This window comes from Rousettus aegyptiacus, unplaced genomic scaffold (genome assembly GCF_014176215.1).
Source record: "Rousettus aegyptiacus isolate mRouAeg1 unplaced genomic scaffold, mRouAeg1.p scaffold_m13_p_6, whole genome shotgun sequence".
Lineage (NCBI taxonomy): Eukaryota > Metazoa > Chordata > Mammalia > Chiroptera > Pteropodidae > Rousettus > Rousettus aegyptiacus.
Genome location: NW_023416309.1, coordinates 61,591,469 through 61,615,533, shown reverse-complemented (window position 1 = coordinate 61,615,533; position 24,065 = coordinate 61,591,469). Strand labels below are relative to the sequence as shown.

The following is a 24,065-nucleotide window of genomic DNA, read 5'->3' as shown; positions in this document are numbered from 1 at the left end:
GCATATTTATTCACCTTCTTGTAGCCTGAAACCTCTTAACTACTTAAGGCAGTGGTCCCCAACCTTTTTGGCACTAGGGACCAGTGCTCCTGTGAGAATCTAATGCTCAATGATCTGAGATGGAGCTGAGGCAGTGATATTAGTGCTGGGGAGTGGCTGCAATACATATGAAGCTTCGCTTGCTTGCCCAGCGCTTACCTCCTACTGTGTGGCCTGGTTCCTAACAAGCCGTGGCACCAGTTCCGTGTCCTGATGGTTGGGGATCCCTGACTTAAGATATCTAGTTTTGAGGTGTGGTGAAGGAAGTGAGAATGTCTAAAGCAAGAAAACTTGTAATCACCTAAGAGGACAGTTGCCTTATTTCCAGGGAGGAAGAAGATGGAGTTGAGGTATATGGTAAGGAAAGGCATGAGGTTCTGCACAATGTTCTATGTTTTTCTGAGTTAAATTTACATGGGAGCTTCATTAATTGGTTTGCGGTAATGTCTAGATTTGCCGGTCTATTTACAAGTGCAAGAATAAACATATTCCAATAATACCTAAAAGTAATATTATCTTTCTGACATCTGGAATTAGTTTTCTATGTCATTGCTCTTTTCCAAGAGTATATACATAAAAGTACAGCTAAATTGGTGAGTCACAGGCATTAAGGTTAACAAGGTAGATGACTCAGTCTTTATTAACACTTTTTCCTCTCCTATAAAATTGTCATTCAGGGGAGTGTAAGAACATTTTCTCTGATGAGGAGAGTGCTCCTCAGATTTTGGTGGTAGCCAGCAAAATTAACATTAATAATAGGCAGTTGAGACCTGTAAAAACGAAGAGAAACAGCTTGTTTCAGAAGGCACCCAGACAACCTGCAAATGAGTTTGCTGCAATGAGGCCCCAAAGTTTGGAGAAATCGTGAAGGATAAAAGGCTAGAATAATGGAAACAGGTGGTTCTCCCAATATTCAGAAGAGGGGAATCATGGCAGAAATCACTGTTAACATTTTCAGGTACAACCTTCTAGAACTTCTTAGTGTGTGTGTGTGTGTGTGTGTGTGTGTGTGTGTGTAGCACATTTAATCACAATACCAGAATACATCATTTTAGGAAAATGTACACTGAACTACTTAAAACAAAAAAAGCTCTCTGCTGCCATAGGTCAAAAAGGCAGATCAGGTGATTTCTCTCTCCTGGATGTGTTAAGTAGGAAGGCACTAAGAACTCAGTCATGTCACTAAGTACCCATTTATTGTATAGGTACAACTAAAACTTTGAGTGGCCTTCTGTATCTATCAAGGTTCAAAGAGAGGAACAGAATCACCAGATGTGTATTTAAAATTTGTTACAGGGATTTGACAGTTATGCCACTGTGGGAGCTAGTTAAACAGAGGGGAAGATGAATGTAAAGTGGAGGACAAGAACAAGTTGGAACTCACAAGTCAGCTGGAGCTGAATTCACTCAGTTCTCCTTGTTCTCCTTGCCTCTGACCTTAGTAGTGGGGGTGTCTAGTAGAAGACCCTTCCTTGCCGAGCTCAACACACACTTGGCCAGAGTCTGGGAAGTTAAAGCAGGCTCCAGCAGGAGGTAGAGCAGTTGAAAGGCTGGCCACTGCCGCCCACCAAGGAGAATAAGGGATGGCAGGTTCCATGCCAAAAATCTCACGCAAAAATCTCTCTCATAGTTCCCTCCCCAACCAGAAATACATAGGGAAGGAAACTCTGGGCAATGTCCTTTAGTTTATGCAGGCTGATACAGTATGACACCACAGCCCCTGGTTTCTTTATAGCACCCCATGTGGTCTACCCCTTCGGGTGCCCTGTCAAGAGCAAGAGTCCCGGAAATTTTAGTGGCTCCTGATTTGAGGCTGTCTGTGATGCAGAAAAGTTTGGGTTTCTTCTTCCTTGAATAGAAGAGGAGTAAACCCTATCCCATTTTTGTTCTCTCTCTCTCTCATTACCACTCACACACACCTAACCACTTTACTTAACTAATCTTTAACTTATAAAATTTTTTTTCTGTTCTAGGTCAGAAACTCTCAAAGTCAACATTAAGAACTCCCATTATGAAGATGAAAATCTCAGATTTGTTCCATTTTTCCAGAATAAAACTTGGGGTTTATTTTTTAATAAATAAAGTGTTCAAAATGTAATATTAGCAGGACATACTGCTGCTTAAAAAAATCCCAAGTAATAAAAAAGAGAACTTCTGGCAAAAGCATAAGTAGTAAAAATGCTTATCATGTAGTCAGATTTCAGAGGGAGGATTGGAACCCACATAACCTGGGCTCACACTTCTGACCTATCACTTCGTTCCCATGTGGAGTGAAGATCAGGAATCATTGGCCAACCTTGGCCTCTTTGCTCATTTGCTTTTGGGGAGCACAAAGAAGAACCAGAGGCAAGAGAGGCTGAGGGGCTAGTACTCAGGAGGAATGTGGGGCTAATGCAGGCACCTCAGTGTCAAACTCCCTCTCACCAATCCAATCATGATGATTTTGAAATAGTAGCTGCAGTGGAAAGGAACTGTTTTAACCATATTAGCTTGGGTGAGGTATGGTGAAGTCAGATGCAAATCAAGAGGGAAACCAGAAAGAATTTTCAATTTTTTTTTTATACTCACAGCTCTTGGGGGAACATAGTATACCACCCAAGGGAAGCACCAGGTCAGTCACAAGGTAGCGTGAGGGCAAACTGAGGGCAAGCACCTTCATTGTGGCTTTTGCTGGAAGGAAAGTATTAGAGCAAACAGGTTTAGAATTGGCTAATTTGAATAATTTCAGTGGGCTCTGGGGCACAGGAGCTATCCTTGGTTGTCCGATACTTGGCCCTGGGGCAATTAGGGTAGGTATATTGTGGCCCAGAGTGTGTGAGAGCCTGATAAGGGAGTTGGTTAGTGGTATGGACTTAATCAGCTATTCAGGATGAGGAAGAACCAGCCTCCAGCCCAAGCCTCAAAACTGGATCAAGATAGCACACACCTACTCACATAAACTGTATTACAGGAAGCAAAATTCTTTAAAGAAATTTATGTAAATGGACCACACATTTTGTTACTCCTATGATCTCAAAACTTCGATACTCCCCACTGACCATATTTTATCTTCAAAATTTTTCTCAAATTTTGAAATGCTTCATCATTCAAAAATTGTACAATTGCTTTTTAAAGAGTTGAAAAGCACCTCAGAGGTTTATCTGTAATTTTTGTCCAAAACCAAATAATTCAAAATAGCAATATCTCATATTTGTACAATGGCTATAACTTTGTTTTAAATATGCATATATTTTAAAATGAAGCTTCTGTGAGAGGCAGAGAGAAGCTGCAAGCTGCCTTGCACCTAACACACCCTTTCTTTCTTTCCAGTTTTATAACTGACATAACAGTACACTGATCCAAATGTTTTCTGACTCTCCTGAGTCCTCACAGAAATGAAGATGTCTAACTGTACATATTTTGGGGTGGGAAAACTCATGAGCAGGCTAAAAGCTGACAACTCGGAATGGAGAGCTAGACCTTAGCTCACTAATGTCCATGCCAGGACTTGCTGCAGGCCCGGCCTGCTGAGGAAATGGTCAAAGTAAGGCAGCCACCCAACACTGCCCAGTCTCTACCTACAGTCTTTTGCTCGGCAAAGAAACCATTTCAAGCAAGTAACCATCAAGGTCAGGGGGTGCCATAACCCTCTTTCACTAACACAAAGTGCTGTTTGAAAGTACTGTAAAATACCCTGAAAGAACTTCAAACCCAGAGATCCAGGCTTCTGTGGTGGTGACTTACTTCTTGAATAAGCATTGGTGCCACTTCAAAGATGCATTTTCTATATTGATTATGAAAATTAAACAGTCGTGGCTGTGACTGCTGAACTTGCCTGCGTCCCACCTGGGTGATCTTATTCCTCATGTCTGCCTGCTAGAGCACCTGACCTCAGAGTGAAACATTACATTTGGACAGGACCTATACTGTTGTTGGACAGTTCAACTTGCTTTCTCAGTTCATTCTTTCCTTCTCTCATATGGGAAAGGGAGGCAGAGAAAGCAGTTGTGAGCCAACCTGAAAGACCTCTCACGGGGCTTGAGTTCGGCAGTTAAGTGTGCAGACTCTAGAACCAGAATGGCTCAGCACCATACCCAGACTTGCCACCTATCAGCTGAGTGACCTTAGGAAAGTTACCTTAATGACTCTATACCTCAGTTTCCTTCCTTTAAGTGCAATGATAGTAATAACATCTACTGCTGGATTACTACGATGTTTAAATGAGATTCAGTATTGAGAATAGTGCAAAGCACACGAAGCGCAATACGTGTTAGCTATTATTGACAGACGCTGTGATTTTGAGCAAGAGCTGTGGTGATCCTGCTTACCTACTAGCACTCTCCTGCCGAAAGATGATGGTCAAAGCTTAATTCATAAAGTATTTTTTCAGGGGTTATCAACTGGAAAATTTTAATAGACTCTAGACAATATAAACCTGTGTACCATTTGTTATGGACTAGTGATTTTCAGAAAGGAGTTTATTTTAAAACTTAGAACTGAAAGTTATTAAATTTGTGATAATCTGTATACATAAACAACAGGAAATAAACAGGCTTGTCAGTCTATAAGAGGATACATCTTGGGGTGATCTTCATTTGTCGTGAATTGAATTTTTAAACCATGGACCCTAGAGATGCATCTCTGCACAGGTACTCTCAAGAATAATAATAAAAAATATATATCTTTTTAGATTTCAGAGTTTAGGTGAGACACTTTTGTGGACACAGAGATGAAAAGAAAGGGTAGAGGCCCCTATGGCTCCACAGCTGAGGTGGTCCAAGTAGACCAGGTGTCGCAAGCATTCTCCAGTTGGTGAGATAGGCCAGACATTTGTGGAAAAGGCCTGGAATCTCTGGCACCAATGAACAATTCCAGCCCTCACTGTGGAAGAGGGATTATATGTGACTATGCTGGCATTTGCATCATAGTGGACTCCTGGGATGACTTTTTAGGACTAGGCACAGGCTCACAATCAGGCCAAGGCCCTAGCCTTTCATTCAGAGACTACAAAGGTTATTGCATCATTCATCAATGAACTGTCAGACTTGCGATCAAAGAGCCCCCTTGGCTCAGAGGCCCTCTTAATGGACTACACGAATATATCTCTTGGACCTGGTTTCACAGTCCCTAAATTTGGAAGCATCGCAATTTTTTGGTATAATTTTAATATTTGCCTTAGATTGGGTACACAAAATTTCTCTTCAGAAACAGGTTTTCTACAGCATGAACTGTGGAGTTATTGTGGGGTTTCTTAATACCTGCGATTTTTTTAGGACGCATTTTCTGTAATGTTGCCTCATTTTCACCTTGTACATTTTCACCTCCTCAAACAGTTCCTCTCCTCATTTTTTTCTTTCTTGCAAACAGCTTCTTTTGACAAACTGTGCTCCTTTCTCTATCATCGCCCAAGCATGATATTATTCTAAGCACTCCCTTAATTTAACTGATGGTTTTAAAAGTAATCTGCTTAACCTGTGATGCACGCCTTGATTTTTTTCCTCTTTATGAGGCATTTTCCAAAATAAAATGGTAATAATTTACTCTAAAACATATCAAGAACATCTGCTCCACCACTTCAGGCGGGGTAGCCATTTCCAGCCAGCCAGCCGATCGGCTCAGGTACTCTTCGACTGAAAACGCTGCATTATCCCTGGGTCTTCTGGGTCACCTTCAGAGGCTTTGAGGCTTCTTAGCCCAAGTGACAAATACGTGAGCAACTTCAACCTGTTAATTCCTCCTTAAATCCTGCCCTCGGAGCCTCCTTTATCTATCTCCAGTATCCTCAGTTTCCTTTCTTCCTCGGCAGAAAACTACTCTCATTTGCTTCTCTCACGCTAGTCTTCAATTCTGCGTCCTCTGGACTCACTGAGGTGTTCTTCCAGTCAGTGCCCTCTCGAGGGGTCGACTGACCTTTCACCCCGAGAGCCGCTCCCCTCCACGCATTGCCCTCTCCTTGCGTTCCGGCCCCAACCCCCCGTCCCGCTGACCAATCCCCAGCTCCGCTCCAGGTGCGTCACAATGGCGTCCTCGTGGCCCCGCCCCCTGACGCCCGCCACGGAGACCCCGCCCCACCACGGTCTTTGCGTCTTTCCGGTTCCGTGGTGAAAGTAGGACTGCGTCGCGTCCTCCTGGAGAAGGTGGGGTTCTGTGGGGAAACTGACCTGCGATCGCGCGGGAAGCAAAAAGCAGGGTTGGGGCTTGGGCTTCTGGGTGCTGAGGCGCAGGGCTGAGTGTGGGCCGGGCACGCTCAGAGTAGTGGCGCTTCCATAAGCGCCGCGTACGTACGGCGGGCGGGAGTTGTGGACTTAGGCCGGCCGCGCGCCTGACTTCCCTCCCCCCAAAGCCCCGCCCAGGGCGCGCTGCCAGGGGTTTCCATGGTGATGGTAAACAAGTTTCAACTGCCTCAGCTACAACTGCCAAGTCCCCCACGTTCCACCCTCCTCTAGGTGCTCAGAGGGACGTCCTAGGTGCCGGATGTGAAGAGCGGGAGCGTGGAGACTCGGAGCCCGAGGTGAGGTGAGGGGCTGGATGGGCGGAAGCTACGAGGCCGAGAGCCGCTTACCCGGGATCAACCCGGGACTGGGCCCCTAAGGGGTTTGGGCGAGGGGCTCTGATTTGAGGTCGTGGGAGACAGGGTCTGAGGTCAAGGGCCACACATCCGGACACCGACGGGGGACTGAGCCCACTAGAGGTTGGGCGGCTCAACTGAAATTTGGGTGTGTGGGAGGTGAGCCTCCGGTCAGAGCCCTGATCTCGGGGCTGAGATTGGGGTTAGGCGAGGAAGGAAGGGAGGGCCTCATGCGGACTCCAGGGGGAGCAGAGCCGGAGAGCCCCTCCCGGGAATAGGGTGAGGCCACCGGGCTACGATCGGAGAGGGAGTTCATTTAAAAATGAAAGCAGCACCTCCACGTGGCTGGAAGCGCCCGGGAGTTGCACTGTACTGGTTGGGAACTGACTCCTCCCCCTCCCACGTTCCCGCTCGCCTGGCCTTCACTTTCGGCGTTTGCGGCCTTTCTTCCTCTTGGTGCGGCGTGTGTGCTGTGAGCGCCTGTCTGCGTTCATCTCCTACTTAAGAGAGGTATTGTGTCTGTATTTTGGCTGAAACTTGTTTCTCGTATGTATTTGCCTGGTGATCATACTTCTGAGAGAGCTTGATTAGCGTCCGTTTCTTTTTCCTTGTCTTTTACTTTGTATCTTTGGATATATTTGTTGTTTCTTGATTTCGCCTAAGAAACTTATGGACGCTGTTGATTCTCGCACTGTTCCCTCTGCTTCCCGGGTTACGTGTGATTCACAGAAGGTGGTCTGGGTGACGCCGCGCCAGTCGCGGGTACCCCACCGACCTTAATCTTACAGAAACGGTTGGGAATCCACAAGCCCGGAAGAGCCCCCCTCCCTTTGCTGGGAACCCGTGAGACTACCGCCCGGCGCCCTGTTGGTCCCCGCGGGACGTCCATTGCGATAGTTTTGTTGCCCTGGAAGCCCGAGGAAGAATGAACGTGCTTCCTTACCTGTTTTTCGCAACTGATTGCGGGGCGCCAAGGGCTCATGCCTGCCGCTGAGAGCCGGGTGGATGGCGGGAGAGGAGCTCGCGATCGGCTTCGCGCCGAAGGGAGACCGTGCGGCAGCCGCTGCTTCTTGGAACCACGCGGGTCGACCTGGGTTGGGGGGAGGAGGGCCGACGCGCCTGAGGGTTAGGGGCGACCCTTATTTGCCCCGAACCTGATGGAGCAGGGAGAGTTTAATGAATTTTTAGCAATGAAAAGACCTTGGGTTTTTCGGTAAGACAAAATACCGTAGGATCTATTAGTGAAAAGTGATGTTTTCAGTGCTAATTTCTAGACAAGTTTTCTTCATTTTAAAATAAGTGAGCAAAATTTTACTTTTAATGAATATTTGGCGAGTGCTTTGCCACATGTCCAGCGAATCCATCCTTTGCCTTGGAGATCTCATGTTCCTATATGCGTTAGTTTAAGTCGATTAGGTTTGTTATTTCCATGTTATTGGTCTTATTTTTTTTTTAAATTTAATAACATTCTTTTTATAGCATTTGCTTTTGTTACCTTTTTAAACTGACAAGTGATTGGTTTCCCCTTAAAAGAGTATTGTAACAAAGCTTCTAGTAAACAAAATAATCAAGTAAAAATATGAATTGACTTAAAGGAAAAGATTAATTAAATAGGTGGGTTAGTTCTTGTATAAAGCCAAAACTGAAGGAGAGAGTGGAGACATACGGTTCCCATCAGGATGGGTGCTTGAACCGCTGCAGTAACGGGAAGCGGGGCGTCCTTCTTCCACCTTGACGGTTTCCCCTCCCCTTATATGAGCTCTGACACTCGAGGCTCTTTGTAGAACCATATTAATTGACCCTTACTGGGTCCAGGCACGGAGCTAGGTGTTCTACAACATTTTATTAATTACATGCTCATGACCGGGCTATATAAGGGTTTTGCTGTTATCCCCATTTTACAAATGAGAAAATGGAGGCCAGGAGATAAGTCACTTGCCCAGTGACACAGGTGGGACTAGGACAGCCCTCCCTGCCCCCACATAGTTGCCCTGAACCAGGGTTCTTGTGGAAGACAAAAGGCAGGACAGAGTTAGAACCAGATTCAGCTAAGACCAGCCTGACTTATCTTACAGCACATTCCAGACATAAGATTTTTGTCCACAAATACTGCAGCTTGTATTTCTAAGGACCTATTAACATATAACCACAATGCTATCGCACTTCTAAAGAAATAATTCTTTGATATCAACAATTACCCAGTGTTCCAGTATATCCGCTTGTTTAATAAATGTTTATACAGCTGGTGCCACCTTATATTTGGTGGATTGTATTTCTTAAATTGTTTTAATCCAGATCAGTGCTGTTCAATAGAAATAAAATGGAAGAAGCCACATACGTAATTTTACATTTCTAATAGTAAATACCAGATGTAATTCACTTTTAATAATTTAGTTTAACCTAATATATCCCAAATATTCATCATGTAAATTTTTAAATTATATATATATTTTTTCAAACTAAGGTTTCAAACCCCAGTGTGTACTTTATATTTACAGCACATCTCAATTGGTACCAGCCACATTTTGAGTGTGACAAGTGGTTACCTTATTAGTGATGATCTAGAGGTTCTCCGTTCTTAAAAGATTCTTTGTTGAACAAATCAGGTTGTGTCAAGTAGAGTTCCTCACTCTCTGGGGTTTTTTTTATTGCATTCCTCCAGTGGTGTTTGAATCTGTACTCTGCATCTCTTATAAAATGGTAGTTACTGCTAGAGGCTGTTCTGCTTCCAGAACTTTTTTTAAGGAAATTATTTGAGGTACTGTGTACTTCTGCTAGAGGGCACATATTGATTGGTTAGATTACCCCTTTGTGACGTTAGCAGCCTTTGATCATTCCCTAGACCCATTGTTTTGCTAAAGATTTCCAAAATAGTTTATGTATTTTAAATAGTCCTTTTCATTAATTAGCAGGAATACCTAGGAAATTTCTTTGTTTATTTCATTGTTCTAAGAGGTACTTTATAAAAGGCAGATTTTGATTCCTTCCTTATGTTTATCATTACTCAGCATAATAAATTGAATCCCTACGGTGTGCCAAAGACAGTTTATTGGTATCGGTATGTAGTCATAGATTTTAACACATAGGATGTGTTTTAATGTAGGTTTTATTCTCTTTAGTCCCAAAATGATACACTTTTTGGCCAGTGGGAGCTCTTCATATTGGTTCCTGGCTTCATTGCTTTATGATATTAATATTTCATTAAGTGGAAACACCAAACAAAGTTTATTCGACAAGATCTATAGTGATGGGCAGTCGGGTCGTTCTAGTCTTTTCCTGTTGGAAATAGTGCAGAGAACATTGTTTGCAGATGTCTTTTCTCTTTTTTCATTATAGGATTAGAACTGTATAGTTTATTTCCACAAACAGTATTTGAGAGTTCCTGCTTTTTATCTGTAGCTTTGCCAAGGCAGTGTGTTAGCAAACTTCTGCATTTTTGACAATGATAGACGTTTTGAAGTGTTACTTCATTTGAAATTTTTAAATTTTAGTTTATTTTACATAAGTGAGGTTGAGTATCTTTTCATGTTTAAAGGCATTTTTTTTCCTGTCATCTGTTCATACCTCTAGCCCTTATTGTTTGTTTGGATTGTTGGACATTTTCTCTTTACAAGCTTTTTATTAATAACACAGCAGATAAATTACAAATATATTGCCCATTTTATCATTCATATTATTTTAGCTTACAGTGTTTTTAGCCATGCATAAGAGGCTTGGTTTTTAATGTAATCAAAATTTCCAGTATTTTCCTATGTTCTTGTGTTTCGATCATGGTCAAGAAGTTCTCTGCTCTCAGTTTATAGAGGAATTCATGTATTTTGTAGTCTATTATTTAGGATTTTTCTTATTAGCATTTCTCATAAGATATGAAAAATTCTTAGATAACATACTTTGCCTTTGTCATTGTGACAAATTGCAGTGATAATTAACTTTGAAATGATGAATTACGATTGCATTCCTGGAATAAACCCAACTTGGTCATGATATTATTGGCTAAAAATTTGGCTGATAATCATTGGCTAATATTTAGGATTTTTTTTCCCCTCTGAGTTCATGAGTGAAATTAGCCTGTGAAACTTGATAAACTAATTCTAAAACTCTTGGAAATGGAAAATCATTTTCAGGTTTATTGTAGATCAAAAGTAAAAATGCAGATGCAAACAATAGTACTTTTATAAGTTAAAAATTCACATGACCTTGTGCTAAGAAAATTTAAACAGGAAATAAAAAGTGATAATTGAGGGAAGGATGACAAATTAGAGTGAAGATTTTAAACTCCTTTTAGGTTTTTCCTGATAATGTGCCTCTTTTTCAAAAATTGTCACCTAGTATGAATATTACAAATTCCTATCTTCCTTATAAGTCTGTATTTACATTGCAGAGAAGACCATTCTTCATCTTCCCTAATTGAGGTCTCTGTTCTGCTTTACATAATATTTGGTAGAATAGTGCTGTCCAATAGAACTATAATATGAAGGCAAATATTATTATTTTTTTCTCATTTTTTTGAAGGATTCAATTCAGAGGTTTTTAGTACAGTCACAAAATTGTAAAAACAATCACTGCTATATAATTCTGGATCATTTTGAAACACTGTTAAGCATTTCTAGTATAAATTCCCCTAGGTCGTGGTGTATAATCCTTTTTATTATATGTTGCTGGATTTGGTTAATATTTTGTTGAGGAATCTTGCATCTATAGTTGTAAAAGGTATTTGTAGTTAATCTTTTCTTGTGCTGTTTGGTTTTAGTATCAGTAAATTAGTTCACTAGGGCTGCCACAAACATATTACAGGCTGGATGGCTTAAACAACAGAAATGTATTCTCTTGCAGTTCTGGAGTCCAGAACCCCTATAGATCAAGGTGTCATTAGGGCTAGTTCCTTCTTAAGGGCCATGAAGAAAGGATATATGTTCCAGACATCTTATGTAAGAACACCAATCATATTGGAATATGACCTCATTTTAACTTAATTGCCTCTGTAAAGACTCGGGCACATTCTGAGCTACTAGGGTTTCAGCATACGAATTTTGGGGGCACAATTCAACCCATAACAGGGTAATACTGGCCTTGTAGAATGAGTTAGGAGACTTTTAATATTTTAATTTAGTATATGTTAATGTATTTTTACTAACTCAGTACATCCAAAATAGCATTTAACATGTCAATATTTTTTAAATGAGAGACTTTACATTCTTGTTTTAATCATTGCAATTCTGTGTACATTTCACACTTACAGCACATCTCAGTTTGTGCTTGCCGTATTTCAAGCACTCAGTAGCTACATGTGGCTAGTGGCTACCATATTTTTATTTTTTGTACAAAACTTGTTCTTTTTCCAAAGCAGATTTTCTCTATACTTAAAAAATCTAAGTGTTTTACCGACATATGCCTTGGGTTGTGTCTTTAAAATATCTGTTGGGTACTACACAATTATATCAAGCCAGGAAAATTTCCTTCCATTCTTTATGTTTTCTTGCCTCCATTTGTGCCTTTTTCACCTGGAAGTTTTGTTATTCACATGTTATTTCTCCTGTCTGGTTTTATATCTTATGTACTCCAAATTTCATATCTTTTTCCTGTTTCTGTTTTTTTTTTATCTTTGAGATATTTTTTTCAACTTGGTTTTCTGGACCATTATCCTTTTAATTCATTAACTTTATAAATTTGAAACTCAATTTTTAGTATGAGAAAGTTTAAGTTTCTAATTGAGAATCTTAAAGTGCTTTTTGTTTTTTGTTTTGTTGTTGTTGTTAAAAGTTACAATTTTTGTCCAGCACTACTTTTTCTCTGAAAACTGCTGTTCTAAGCTGTTGTCTGATGTGTGGTATTCTCTCTGGGTGCTGGAAGCCCTTCTTAAGTACATTGTCATATTCCTTTCCTCCTTATGGCTCCAATCCCCCAGGACTATGTGCACAAGGTGCTACAACATTCTCCACTCCTGCAGCAGCTGCATGGGACCTGACAAAGTATCATCAGCTTTCCACAGAGCCCCAAGAGGATGCTCTTGTCCCCCTGAGGGACACCTCCTTGAGGGGTCCGTGGGCATGTACCTCAAAGATCTCCCTGGAGACCATAAACTCCATAATCTGACTGCTTGCCCACTCAGGAGCTGCTTGCTTCAGAGGAGAGAGCTACCAACAAACTTGGTAGGGAGACTTGTCCTCTTAGCAATTGTAGTTTCTTTACTGGAATCTCATCCCCTGCACACACCCATTTCTTAGCTAGGCTAGAATCATGTTTCCTACTATGGGGAGAGCACTGCCAATTAATACAGATGATTAAATTTTTTCCTCAGTGGAGAAGTGTTATCTTTAGCAGTGGTTCTAAAGACCTCACCTGATACATGTATTTTTTCTCTTTTGTAACTTTAGATCTTGGTTCTTGAGTCACCTGCAAAATGTGATCAGTAATATAGAGCAATGACTGTCCAATACGGTAGCTACTAGCCAGGCACTTGAAATGTGGCTAGGCTAAATTGATATGGGCTATATATAAGATTTAGTATAAAACATATATATATATATATAATATGACCTTTTAAATATTGTGTTTAATATTTTTTTGGTTACATAAAGTTAAAAATTATTAAAGTTAAAACAGAAAGCAATGGTTGCTTGTCTGTTGGGTAAAAATTTATCCCTTATGTTAATATAAGCATTACAGATATAATTTTACCTAACATCACATTGTACTATTTTGTTTCTTAACGCTTTTGAGAAACGCTGAGGAAAACCAGTATATTGCTACCCTAGACGTAGCTACAGTAAATAAAGGGCCTGATAGTTAAAAGATAATATAAAACAGCTTTCCTGTTGCTTACAGATCATGACAATATCTCCTATGATGGATAAAAGTGTAGTAACAGCAATAAACACTTAAAATGTTAATGTATTTAATGATCCGTCAAGGTGCAACAGTAAATGTGGGTGTTTTTTGTTTTTTTGTTTTTGTTTTTTGTTTTAATTGGTCTAGGCCCACACCATATTTTCAAGTGAGTCCCTAACAGCAAGAAATGTTTATAAGCTACTAAATTGGGGCTTTATAAAATTGCTGGATTGTAACAGACTTGAGGTTTCCAATATAATTTCTGGTGGAGCAGGAAAACATAACAAATAGCGGTCTGGGTTCTGCACACATACTGTCCATGACAGGCACTTGCTGCTTACTGAGGATTATCTGCTCAAGTGGAAAACAGACATAAGCAGCAGCAGATATCTAAAATTCTCTTGTAGATTTAATAAGAACTAAATATAAAGATTAAGAGGATTTACCACAAAGTAAAAATATTTATACAAAGCAACCAACACCAAAACATATCCTGGCAAGGGGTTTTATTTTAAAAACATAAAGAATTTGAACAAGTATCCAAGAGAGTAAGTAGGGAAATACACAATGGGAAAAAAAGAATATGATCTTTGAAACTTAGCTATTGTGGTGGGGGGAGTGTTTCACATTCATACCTCTTCATTGCTTCTTAGTCTGTTTTAAATGTAACTTCCTCTGAACCCTGATGTAAATTAATCACCATTTTCTAGTTTTTGGTCATTTAAGAATTTGTCATCAGACATTTATTATTTATTGGTCTTTTAGTTCATCGTTCTATGGACCTAGCACAGTGCCTGCGTCTTCTAAGTGCACAATGTATCTCGGTTAATGAATGGCTCTAAGTTTGGTTAATGTTACCTGTTGCACTCAAATCCTTTCATGCATTTCAGTTTACACCAGTGTTTCTGTTGCAAAGTACCATTAATTCGTCCTAAACTTAATCTAATTCCTTTCTATCTCATCTTCATGCCTGTTCTCACCATTCATTTTCCAGACAGCAGTTAACACTGTTCTGTTTAAAAGCAGAACTCAGAATACATTTTGAAAAAATTATATGACTTCCTATTGGTCTTCGAATAACATCAACAATACGCCGCAGGCCTTCAAGGCTATGGAGGATCATCCTCTTCCCTCCTTTGTTGCACTCAGTCCTGGCTGCAGGGTGTTTTCAGGTGCCTTCTGTCTCAACACAGCATGCTGCCCCCTGTCTTCTGTACATGTTGTTCCTTCACTGGCAGAAACCATTATCATGACTGATCAATTATTAACATTCACCTTGCTAATGTCACCAAGCAGTTAAGGCCACGAAGGCTCATGTAAAACTACTTAAATGCAACAAATACATTCAAATAAAATAAGTGAGAAAATATATGCCAAGAATGTATTACAAAGAGGATTTTAAGAAGCTAAATAAATGCTTATGAAGCAATCAGGGTACCCATTTCTGTTGAGATATTTCCAAAAACAAGCCAATTTTGTGGATTTTTTTTCTGAGTATTGTATTGTTTTTCTTGAATGTGTGCGTTTGTTTCTCACTTTCTGAGGGATGTTCAGATTTTGAATCCTATCTTCCAGCTTCAACAATTACCAATTATGGGCAGTTTTTCTCTACATCTCCCATCTACTTTTGAAGCAAATCCCAGCCATCAAACCATTTCATCCACAAATACTTCAAAATGCACTTCTAACAAATTATTCCTTTATTTTTAAACATAACTACAATTCTGTCTTCTAAAATAAGTAAATATAATACTTTAATAACAAATATCTAGTTAGTAATGCCAAACTCTCATGTTTACCAGTTTGTTTGAATCAAGATCCAGTATATGCCATGCATCGTGAATCCTAAATTTCTTTTATTTAGTAAATGCCTCCTTGGTTTTATCCGTTGCAGTTAATTTATTGAAGGGCTGGCCCATGTCTTTGTAGTTTCCTACAGTCTTTGCAGACTGCATCACCATATTCTAGGTATCTTTCTCTTTCCCTGTTAATCCTATAATTTAGTAGTTATTTCTACTAAGTAGATTTTTAAAGCCGTTTTTCTTTTAAAAGTAATTTTAAACATAAAAAGTAGAAATAAAAGTATAGTGAAACTTCGGGTAGCTTCAGTTACTAAATCATGACACATGCTGTTTCACCTGTACTCCCTCTTCCAGGTTTTTAGAAACAGATTCTAGCCATCAGATGTCTCTCTCTAAATGACTTTTAAAGATTTTTAAAAATTTTAACTTTTCAGTTATCAAACCCCAGCAGCATAATTACAACTAAAATTCATTCTTTTCATATTACCGCAATTGCCTTGTAATTGTTTTCGTTTGATCATTTGAATTAGGATTTAAAAGTTCATAAAATGTAATTGCTTGTTAGATTTAAGAACAAGTTTAAAAATTAATCTTTTATTAATTACGCAAACTATCGAGTCTGTGGTCAGATCTACAAAACCAAGGTATTGTATATCCACCAGTCTCTATTCTAAATTCTTCCTGCCTGCAGAGATGTTTGTTTTTGGGGGGGGGGGGTTATGCTTTCTCCTTCCACGTAATCCTTGCCAGTCCTCCCATCTTCCCCCCTCTCCCGCTGGCACGTTGGACTTTTCCCCAGCCTAACACCTTTCTTGAGAACTCTCTCAGAACTGTCTTCCCCGTTGCTTTTCTTCTCTCCTCCCCCCACTTCCTGCCTTGGTCGACGCCGCGGGCCGCACCTGCAGGACGCGTTTCCATTGGTGACATCTTGGCGGGCCCGTCAGTGGCACTTCCTCCTTTACACCCCGTGACCTACGTCCGGCTCGCCGCCCTCTCAGTCACGCGGCCTCTGCCTCCGGGACGCAGCCCCGTGCACCGGCCTTACGGACTCCGGACCTGTCGTGGTGAGCTGCCGCAGGCGGATGACCCCCGCCCGCCACCCCCTACGCCTGTCGGTGGGGAAGCTTTTCCCCACAACCGCCCCTCCGTACTCTTCCCCTTCGCTGTCCCGGAAATCTCCTTCCTCCCCGCCCCAGGAAGTATCTCCGGCCGCAGGACCCCCCACATGTCCCGGGAACTATTCCCGGCGTCCCTTGGAAGCCCCCCCCCCTCGATCGGGAGCTCCGCCCCTTCCCCCGTGGCTCCGGGAAGCCCGGCCTGAGAACTCTTCCCTACTTCGTCCCTGGTCCGAGAACAATTCTCCTAGTCTCTCCTTTACGCCCCCAGACCTGAGAGCTCCCCTCCCACCGCCAGGAGGGGAACCCTTTTAACTCTGTGTCCTCTTCCCCTGCCCCCATTCTCCCCTCCCCCCCTCCCCGCTTGCGGCTAGGGAGGCTCTCCCGCCTTCCCTCCCCCTCTTAGCTCGCCCCGCCCCGGAAGCGCCGGCTGACTCAGCCCAGGTTGGATGGGGCGACAAGGGCCCGGCCTTACTACCCTCTGGGCCGATCGAGACTATCGGGGCGCCAGCTGGAGGTTAGGCGAACCCCTCCTGCCTCTTGTCCTGGCACCCCGTTAGTCCCAGGAGCTCGCGTTCGAGACTGGCTTCCCTTCCTTCCGAAATCGCTCCGACGCGCCCCTGGTGGCTGGCTGCGCTTCAGCCTCGCGAAATGCCTACATACAGCCAGGCATTTTCAATTTCAGGTTAACAGGAGATGCAGCTGGACTTCCCACGGAGCCCTCTGCGTTTTTAAGCGTCAAGTGGAATTGGAGCACTTTTGCTGTAAACCGCGCTCGTTTGATGAAAATATAAATCGGCCCTGCTCCCTTCAGCGGTAAGTCTCAGAGCAAAAAAGTCAACCGCGTCACCCTGAGGCGGCGTCTCCCACGGGCCAAGATTTAGGAGTAGAACTTTTTAAGTAATTAAGACGTCCGGGGCAATCTGGATTGTGCGTACTGCCAACTGTAGGTTAAAACATTTAATACTGGTGAAAATGCCCTTTGACTCTCTGGAACACGACTATGAAGGAAGGGAGAGCCTACCGATTTCTTGGTTCCCCGAACCTTCTAGAAGATGGGAGGTGCGGTTTAATCCGCCCTGTTTACTACTTAGATGAACCTAATCAGCTCTGGCCCGCCGAGGCGCACCCAGTTTATCTTGATTGGATCTACCTGAAACCGAACTAAATCTCGTCTAACCAGTAGAGTGATGAGGAGTACATTCGCGAGAGCCTCGCAGGAGTCCAGACAGACAGCCTGTTAGAAATGCAGAATCTCGGCCCGGGCCCAAATTGCCATTTTATACTTAATGCTTCACATTTATACAAGATTCTCCCCCCTCCCACCCCACCCTCCATGGTGTCTCATAATTACAGGACACTAGTTACACGAGGCAAATACTATCTTGAAGGCAATAATCTCAGCAAAATTAATTTGACTTTCCCAAGTCTTTGTTTCCAAAACTGAAGAGACAGTTTAGTTTCAGGACGTATTCCTTGGATTTCAGTTCATAGTCTAGATCTTTGAGGGCAGCTTTATGTCCCCTCTGCTGCTCAGGGATTATTGTAAATTGTAAATCTTGTTGAAATATTTCTAGCAAACATTTCACTGGGCTCCCTCCTAGTACATTTCGGGTCTCAACACTAGTTAGCTGTGGTTGCCCCGGGCCTCCCTTTCCTGGGACAGTTCTGGTCTTGCCCCACCCAAACGAAACATCTTCCTTTGATATTTAAATTTTCTTATTGAGGTTAGCTTTCTATGTAGAGACTCAGGAAAGTCTCATCAGGGGAAGTGGGAGTTTTCCTGCTGTTACACTCTGTATTACCCTATAAAGTAAACCTTTTAAATGCTTGGGGGTGGGCCAGGTGTCCCCAGCCCTGCCTTCTATCCAGGAGCCCACCTGTTCAGCCCAATCTGGGGACTGCCGCCTCTGGGTCACTCTGGTGAGTGCTTGGGCACTAAGACAAGACGGCCATTGTCGCTCTTTTTTAGGATAACTCGTATCTGCTAGGAGTGTCTCCGACTGTTGGCATCCCCCCTTGTTCTTTAAGGTGAGCTATTATTTTAAGAAAAATAATTTTTTAGAGTGTATTTGAATTATATTCCGGCAGAAAGTTTTAGGAATGTGAAGTAAAAAAATTTTTGTTAACTAGCTCCAGCGTTTAGCAGAGCTGCACAGCGCTCTTCTGAGTTTTAGTTAATGTTCAAAGTAGTGTAAGTCTGCAAAGAATGTAAATGTAGAGAATTCTGAAAACCAAGTGAGAATATTGCATTATGTTAGCACCAAAAATTAAGTTTGAATTTCATCAAAAGTTTAGAAGAATAAGAAAAGTCACAGGAGTTTTCATTAGAAATCAGAGTAGAATTTTACAGTAAAAGCAAGCAATAAATGTTTAAATATAAACATGTTTTTGGAAAGAATGCTCTGTTCACCTTACCTGCAAAGAAATCACTTTGTTTTTGAAACATTTTCTGAAACAAAATATAATATGTACTGTAGGAGACATTTTAAATTGGGGAGTTTTTTTGTGTTTAATTACATAATTCTTATATAAAATGTCTTTATGCTTTCTGCGTGTGTTTTTCAGCCTAACTAGACTACCATATTCTAGAGGAAGGTGTTGACTGCCCCTCTTCCCCTTTGGCAATCAGTTAATCCTTTGCTAATCTTTGGCCTGCTGTGCTGGGGGTGGGGCAACATTGATCCAAAGGAAAGGACTGTCTGTCCTTGTAGGCTTTCAAAGCAGTTTTGATGACACTTTTAAACAGACCACAGCAAGAATGCTATGGGAGCAAAAAATCCGGAAGAGTTTGCTGAAGATCTTTTGGAATGGTGGCACCTTCGACCTGAGACCTTAAGGGTCAGTAGGATTTAGCTAGACAGAAGGTTTGTTGAATATATTTGGAGAATTAACATGTATGTCAAATCCAAGGGAGCAGAGAAAGCCTGGTACGTTTCAGGCAGAGCTTCAGATTAGATTGCAATAAGGGCTAACCATTAAGCATAGAGAAGTTTAAGAACCAGATCCAGGCATCCTGGAATGGGCTGTTGGTATGGGAAATGGAAATATGAAAATTGAACAGGAAAAATAAAATGACAATTGGTCATTCATATTGCAAAGGAAGAAATTGTTGAGCTCATACTTTGTCATGCAATGTGCTGTGAGTATAGAGCTGTAAGAAGCTTTTATTACTTGTCCTTGAAGTCGAGTTACAGAATAATGTTTAGTTACTGAGGTAAGGTGGAGCATGATATCACCTGAGAGGTGAATTTATTGGATTTGAGGCTTCAAGAGAAGTTGTTCAAGGATTACTTCAGTTTCCTTCTGGAGCCTTTTGATAATAAGTAAGGTCATTTATGGTACTTAGGAGCTATGGAGTAGAGTTCTGTATACCAGTCTGGGTCTCAGGGAGCCTAAGGATGGAGACTAGGATGTCCTCAGCCCAGTGCTGGTCATGGTCATCAGGGATCAGGTGAGGCTGCCTTTTCTAAAAGGACTGGGCTGAAGCCCGGTGATTCTCTACAGTTACGAATGTAGAGAAAATACAGGAAGAGTCCGAGAGAAGTATCTAGGAATTAATGGGAAAACAGGAGACAGTTCTATCATAGGAGCCAAGGGGAAAAGGGATTTCCAAAGAGAATGGTTAAATTCTGTAGGAACAAATAAGATGAAGGTAAGAAAATACTTGTTCACTTTTCTGCTGTGGAGGTCTTTGGCAGAGTGAGATCATGCACTTTTAATGGTGGGTGCATGAAGGTGATTAGAGGCCTTTTGAGACTTTACTAAAAGGGAAAGCAAATTGGCAAGGAGCTGAAGGCAAAGTTAGAAATAATTGGTAAGATCATGGTGTTAGTGTGATAAGTAATTTCTTGAAGTTGGATAGAGTTGGGACCAGACCCAGTCATAGATAATGATCTCAGGTATAAAGAGAAGCAACTCCTTGTTTATAAAATTTGTAGATTTTTTGACATTTCTCTCATGCAGTCCCTATTTCTGTTTTAAGTAGATGAACAGAAGTGAGGGGAGATTAGAATGTATGAAATTAGCACAGACATCTAAAGGCTTCAGGAGAGTGAGAGTTCTGATACTTTGGGCAGTATTGAAGGCCCACTTTAAGATTGGGGACCCTGATTTTCCACACTAGGCAGTCATTCCCAAATCGCTGCGGGTGGGCAGTTTTATCCCCCATGGAATGTCTGGACACATTTTCACTTATCACCAGAATGGAGGAGAGTTCTGGCATCTAGTGGGTAGTGCTCCCCAACATTCTGCAATGCATGGGCCTGTTAACACAACAAAAAACTGCCTGGTCCAAAATGTGAACCATTTTGCCCTACTGTGTTCCGCTGAGCCACTCAGTACAGCCTGGGAACAGTCAGATATTTGGAATCATTCGAGGTTCTTTATATTGGGCACATAACAATGAAGAAGGAGGTACATACAAATTGTTTCTAAGTGAACTACCAGATTTTATCATGACAAATTCTGGAGTAAATAACAAGAAAATACCCTCACTCTAACCTGATTTTTAGATTCCTCTATGCTCAAGGCACCAAATTATATGTCTTCTTGCCTTTAACAATGCGATAATATATCATCTTTTTCCTCCATTTCTGAGTTCTCTTACTATTTATGAATGTTGCCTCAATTCATTCTCTTGTCTTCTAGAACTTAAAAATGACCAGTAAAATTTATAGATTTTGACGTTGGCTGAAACTTCCAGATCAGTATTTTGGTCTTCAAATTTTACCTTCCATTCTATTTATTTAAGATACCCCACCCCATTTGTTTTGTGTTTTTGCTGTTTGTTTTAGTCTATGGATAATATGTACATTTTTAGAGATACTTGGGATTGAATCTCATCTCAAATGTATTTAGTGTATTTCAGCTTCACTTACCCTTCTTGTCTATGAAATGGAGAAAACTACTGCATATTCGTGGTATACACATTAAAGGGGAAGTTACGTAGTATTTGCTTTCTTTTCAGCGCAAAAAGCGGCACCTCGGCTCGTTTGAAGTCTGCCCTGTCAAGTGTCCATGATGCTGGGCCCCGAGGGAGGTGAAGGCTTTGTGGTCAAGCTCCGTGGCCTGCCCTGGTCCTGCTCTGTTGAGGATGTGCAGAATTTCCTCTCCGGCTGCATAATTCATGATGGGGCCACAGGCATTCATTTCATCTACACTAGAGAAGGCAGGCAGAGTGGTGAGGCTTTTGTTGAACTTGAATCAGAAGATGATGTAAAAATGGCCCTTAAAAAAGACAGGGAAAGCATGGGACACCGGTATATTGAGGTGTTCAAGTCCCATAGAACCGAAATGGATTGGGTGTTGAAGCACAGCGGTCCAAACAGTGCTGACACTGCCAATGATGGCTTCGTGCGGCTTCGAGGACTCCCATTTGGATGCACCAAGGAAGAAATCGTTCAGTTCTTCTCAGGGTTGGAAATCGTGCCAAACGGGATCACATTGCCTGTGGACCCTGAGGGCAAGATTACAGGGGAAGCCTTTGTGCAGTTTGCCTCACAGGAGTTAGCTGAGAAGGCCCTAGGGAAGCACAAGGAGAGGATAGGGCACAGGTATATCGAAGTGTTCAAGAGCAGTCAGGAAGAAGTTAGGTCATACTCGGATCCCCCTCTGAAATTCATGTCTGTACAGCGGCCAGGGCCTTATGACCGCCCCGGCACAGCCAGGAGGTATATTGGCATTGTCAAGCAGGCGGGCCTGGAGAGGATGAGGTCTGGTGCTTACAGTGCAGGCTATGGGGGCTATGAGGAGTACAGCGGCCTCAGTGATGGCTACGGCTTTACCACCGACCTGTTTGGGAGAGACCTCAGCTATTGTCTCTCAGGGATGTATGATCACAGATATGGAGATGGCGAGTTCACTGTCCAGAGCACCACTGGACATTGTGTCCACATGAGGGGGCTGCCATACAAAGCCACAGAGAACGACATTTACAACTTCTTCTCTCCACTTAACCCTGTGAGAGTCCATATTGAGATTGGCCCGGATGGAAGAGTGACGGGTGAAGCTGATGTTGAGTTTGCCACTCACGAAGAAGCTGTGGCAGCTATGTCCAAAGACAGGGCCAACATGCAACACAGATACATAGAACTTTTCTTGAATTCCACAACAGGGGCTAGCAATGGGGCGTATAGCAGCCAGATGATGCAAGGCATGGGAGTGTCAGCGCAGTCCACTTACAGTGGCCTAGAGAGCCAGTCTGTGAGTGGTTGTTATGGGGCTAGCTACAGTGGCCAGAATAGCATGGCTGGATATGACTAGTTTTTTTGTACAAGCGTTTGAGTTTCAAATTTTCACAGGCAGCCAACAAGCAGTGAAAAGCAGTTATTACTCTAGAAGAAGCTGTGGGACCCATTTTGCACCATGAGTTTGTGAAATCTGGATTAAAAAATTACCTCTTCAGTGTTTTCTCATGCAAACTTTTCTTCTAGCATGTGATGTTGAGTAATCTAAAACTTTTCAGCTTTTCGCAATATTTTGGTAGTGTACTTAAGAGTGATGTTATTTGAGTTAAAGTAGTTTTAAGTACATCAAATGTGGATCTTTGACACCATATCACCATGAACACATTGGGGAGATGTGCTTTTTGGAAAACTCAAGGTGCTAGATCCTTAATTCAAAGAGGAACATTTCTCATGTTTGTTCATTCTATTTTTTCATTTAAAATCTTTTAGGCTAAGTTTAAGCTTTTTAAAAGTTAGTTTTGAAAATTGAGACACATTACTAATACTGTAGGAATTGGTGAGGCCTTGACTTAATACTTTCTTTGTACTGTGATTTCCTTTTGGGTGTATTTTGCTAAGTGAAATTTGTTAAAAATTTTTTGTTAACTAAAATTTTTTCTTAAAATAAAGACTTTTTCACAATGACTGGCATAGACTATATACTCACCAAAACGTAGCAAAATGACTGGATGGTTGAAGAGAATTCATTTTAATATTATTTCAGCATAAATTTCAAAATGATTTAGCACATGCAATCTGATTTTTCTTATATTTTTCCAAGGAGGATAAATTGAAAGTCCAACATTAAAAGTATTAAGTATATATGAGTGGTGGAAATGGTAACAAGAAACATCGTTCTTCAGTTGTTTATAATGTTCTGGTCCCTTTATTGCTGGTACCACATCCATTTTTCATAGCTAGAAATCCTTAGTTTTGAGTGCCACATACTTTGTGAGTTATGTTTCAGATTTTTAAATACAAAATGTGCTGCTTTAACGTTCTTTTTTTTCATACCTAATGGTTATTTATATAGAGTACACCCCCGGGTTAGCAATTACAGGTTATTGCAGGGTACACATAATCTCAAGTTTTGAGACCTGTTTCCAAATTGTTAGAAAATTGTCATCTGCCTAGTAATGGAAAGTAGTGTCCGAATTCTAGGCACTTCTGCAAGTGGCTCATTACCATCACTTTTTACTTTATGACATGCACTAAATAAAACCATTAAGACTAAAATGTGAACGGAGTTTATTTCAAAAGGAAAACGAACTTTGCTTGATAGCTAAGCTCCTGTTGGTGATTTTCTCAATTTATTATTTGTCTTTAATAGCCATAGAATGTAGCTCACATACCCTAATTTGACCAGTTTAAGAATCAATCTGGTGTCTTTAATTGGTCCCCAAGGGTTTTATGTTTTAAAAGTCTATAGGTAGTCTTGCTCCAACCTTTCTTGACCTAGTTACGCCTTTCAGGCCCACCTTATCTTCTAATTCCCACTGAGCGGCCT

General features: G+C 41.6%; 1 protein-coding gene across 3 annotated transcripts; it reads left to right on the top strand.

The window, feature by feature from the left end:
• The first annotated feature begins 6,090 nt into the window (after positions 1 to 6,090).
• Positions 6,091 to 23,794, top strand: HNRNPF (heterogeneous nuclear ribonucleoprotein F). Of its 3 annotated transcripts, XM_016158723.2 has the most exons (6): positions 6,091 to 6,155; positions 6,465 to 6,529; positions 16,122 to 16,280; positions 17,017 to 17,147; positions 18,304 to 18,362; positions 21,301 to 23,794. In XM_016158723.2, exon 6 carries the CDS (start codon positions 21,351 to 21,353, stop codon positions 22,593 to 22,595), a length of 1,245 nt encoding a protein of 414 aa, XP_016014209.2. In that variant the 5' UTR covers positions 6,091 to 6,155; positions 6,465 to 6,529; positions 16,122 to 16,280; positions 17,017 to 17,147; positions 18,304 to 18,362; positions 21,301 to 21,350; the 3' UTR covers positions 22,596 to 23,794. The 3 variants fall into 3 exon arrangements, with proteins under 3 accessions (XP_016014209.2, XP_016014237.2, XP_016014221.2); XM_016158751.2 differs by lacking the exon at positions 18,304 to 18,362; XM_016158735.2 differs by lacking the exons at positions 6,091 to 6,155; positions 6,465 to 6,529 and adding an exon at positions 6,569 to 7,096.
• The last annotated feature ends 271 nt before the right edge of the window (positions 23,795 to 24,065 follow it).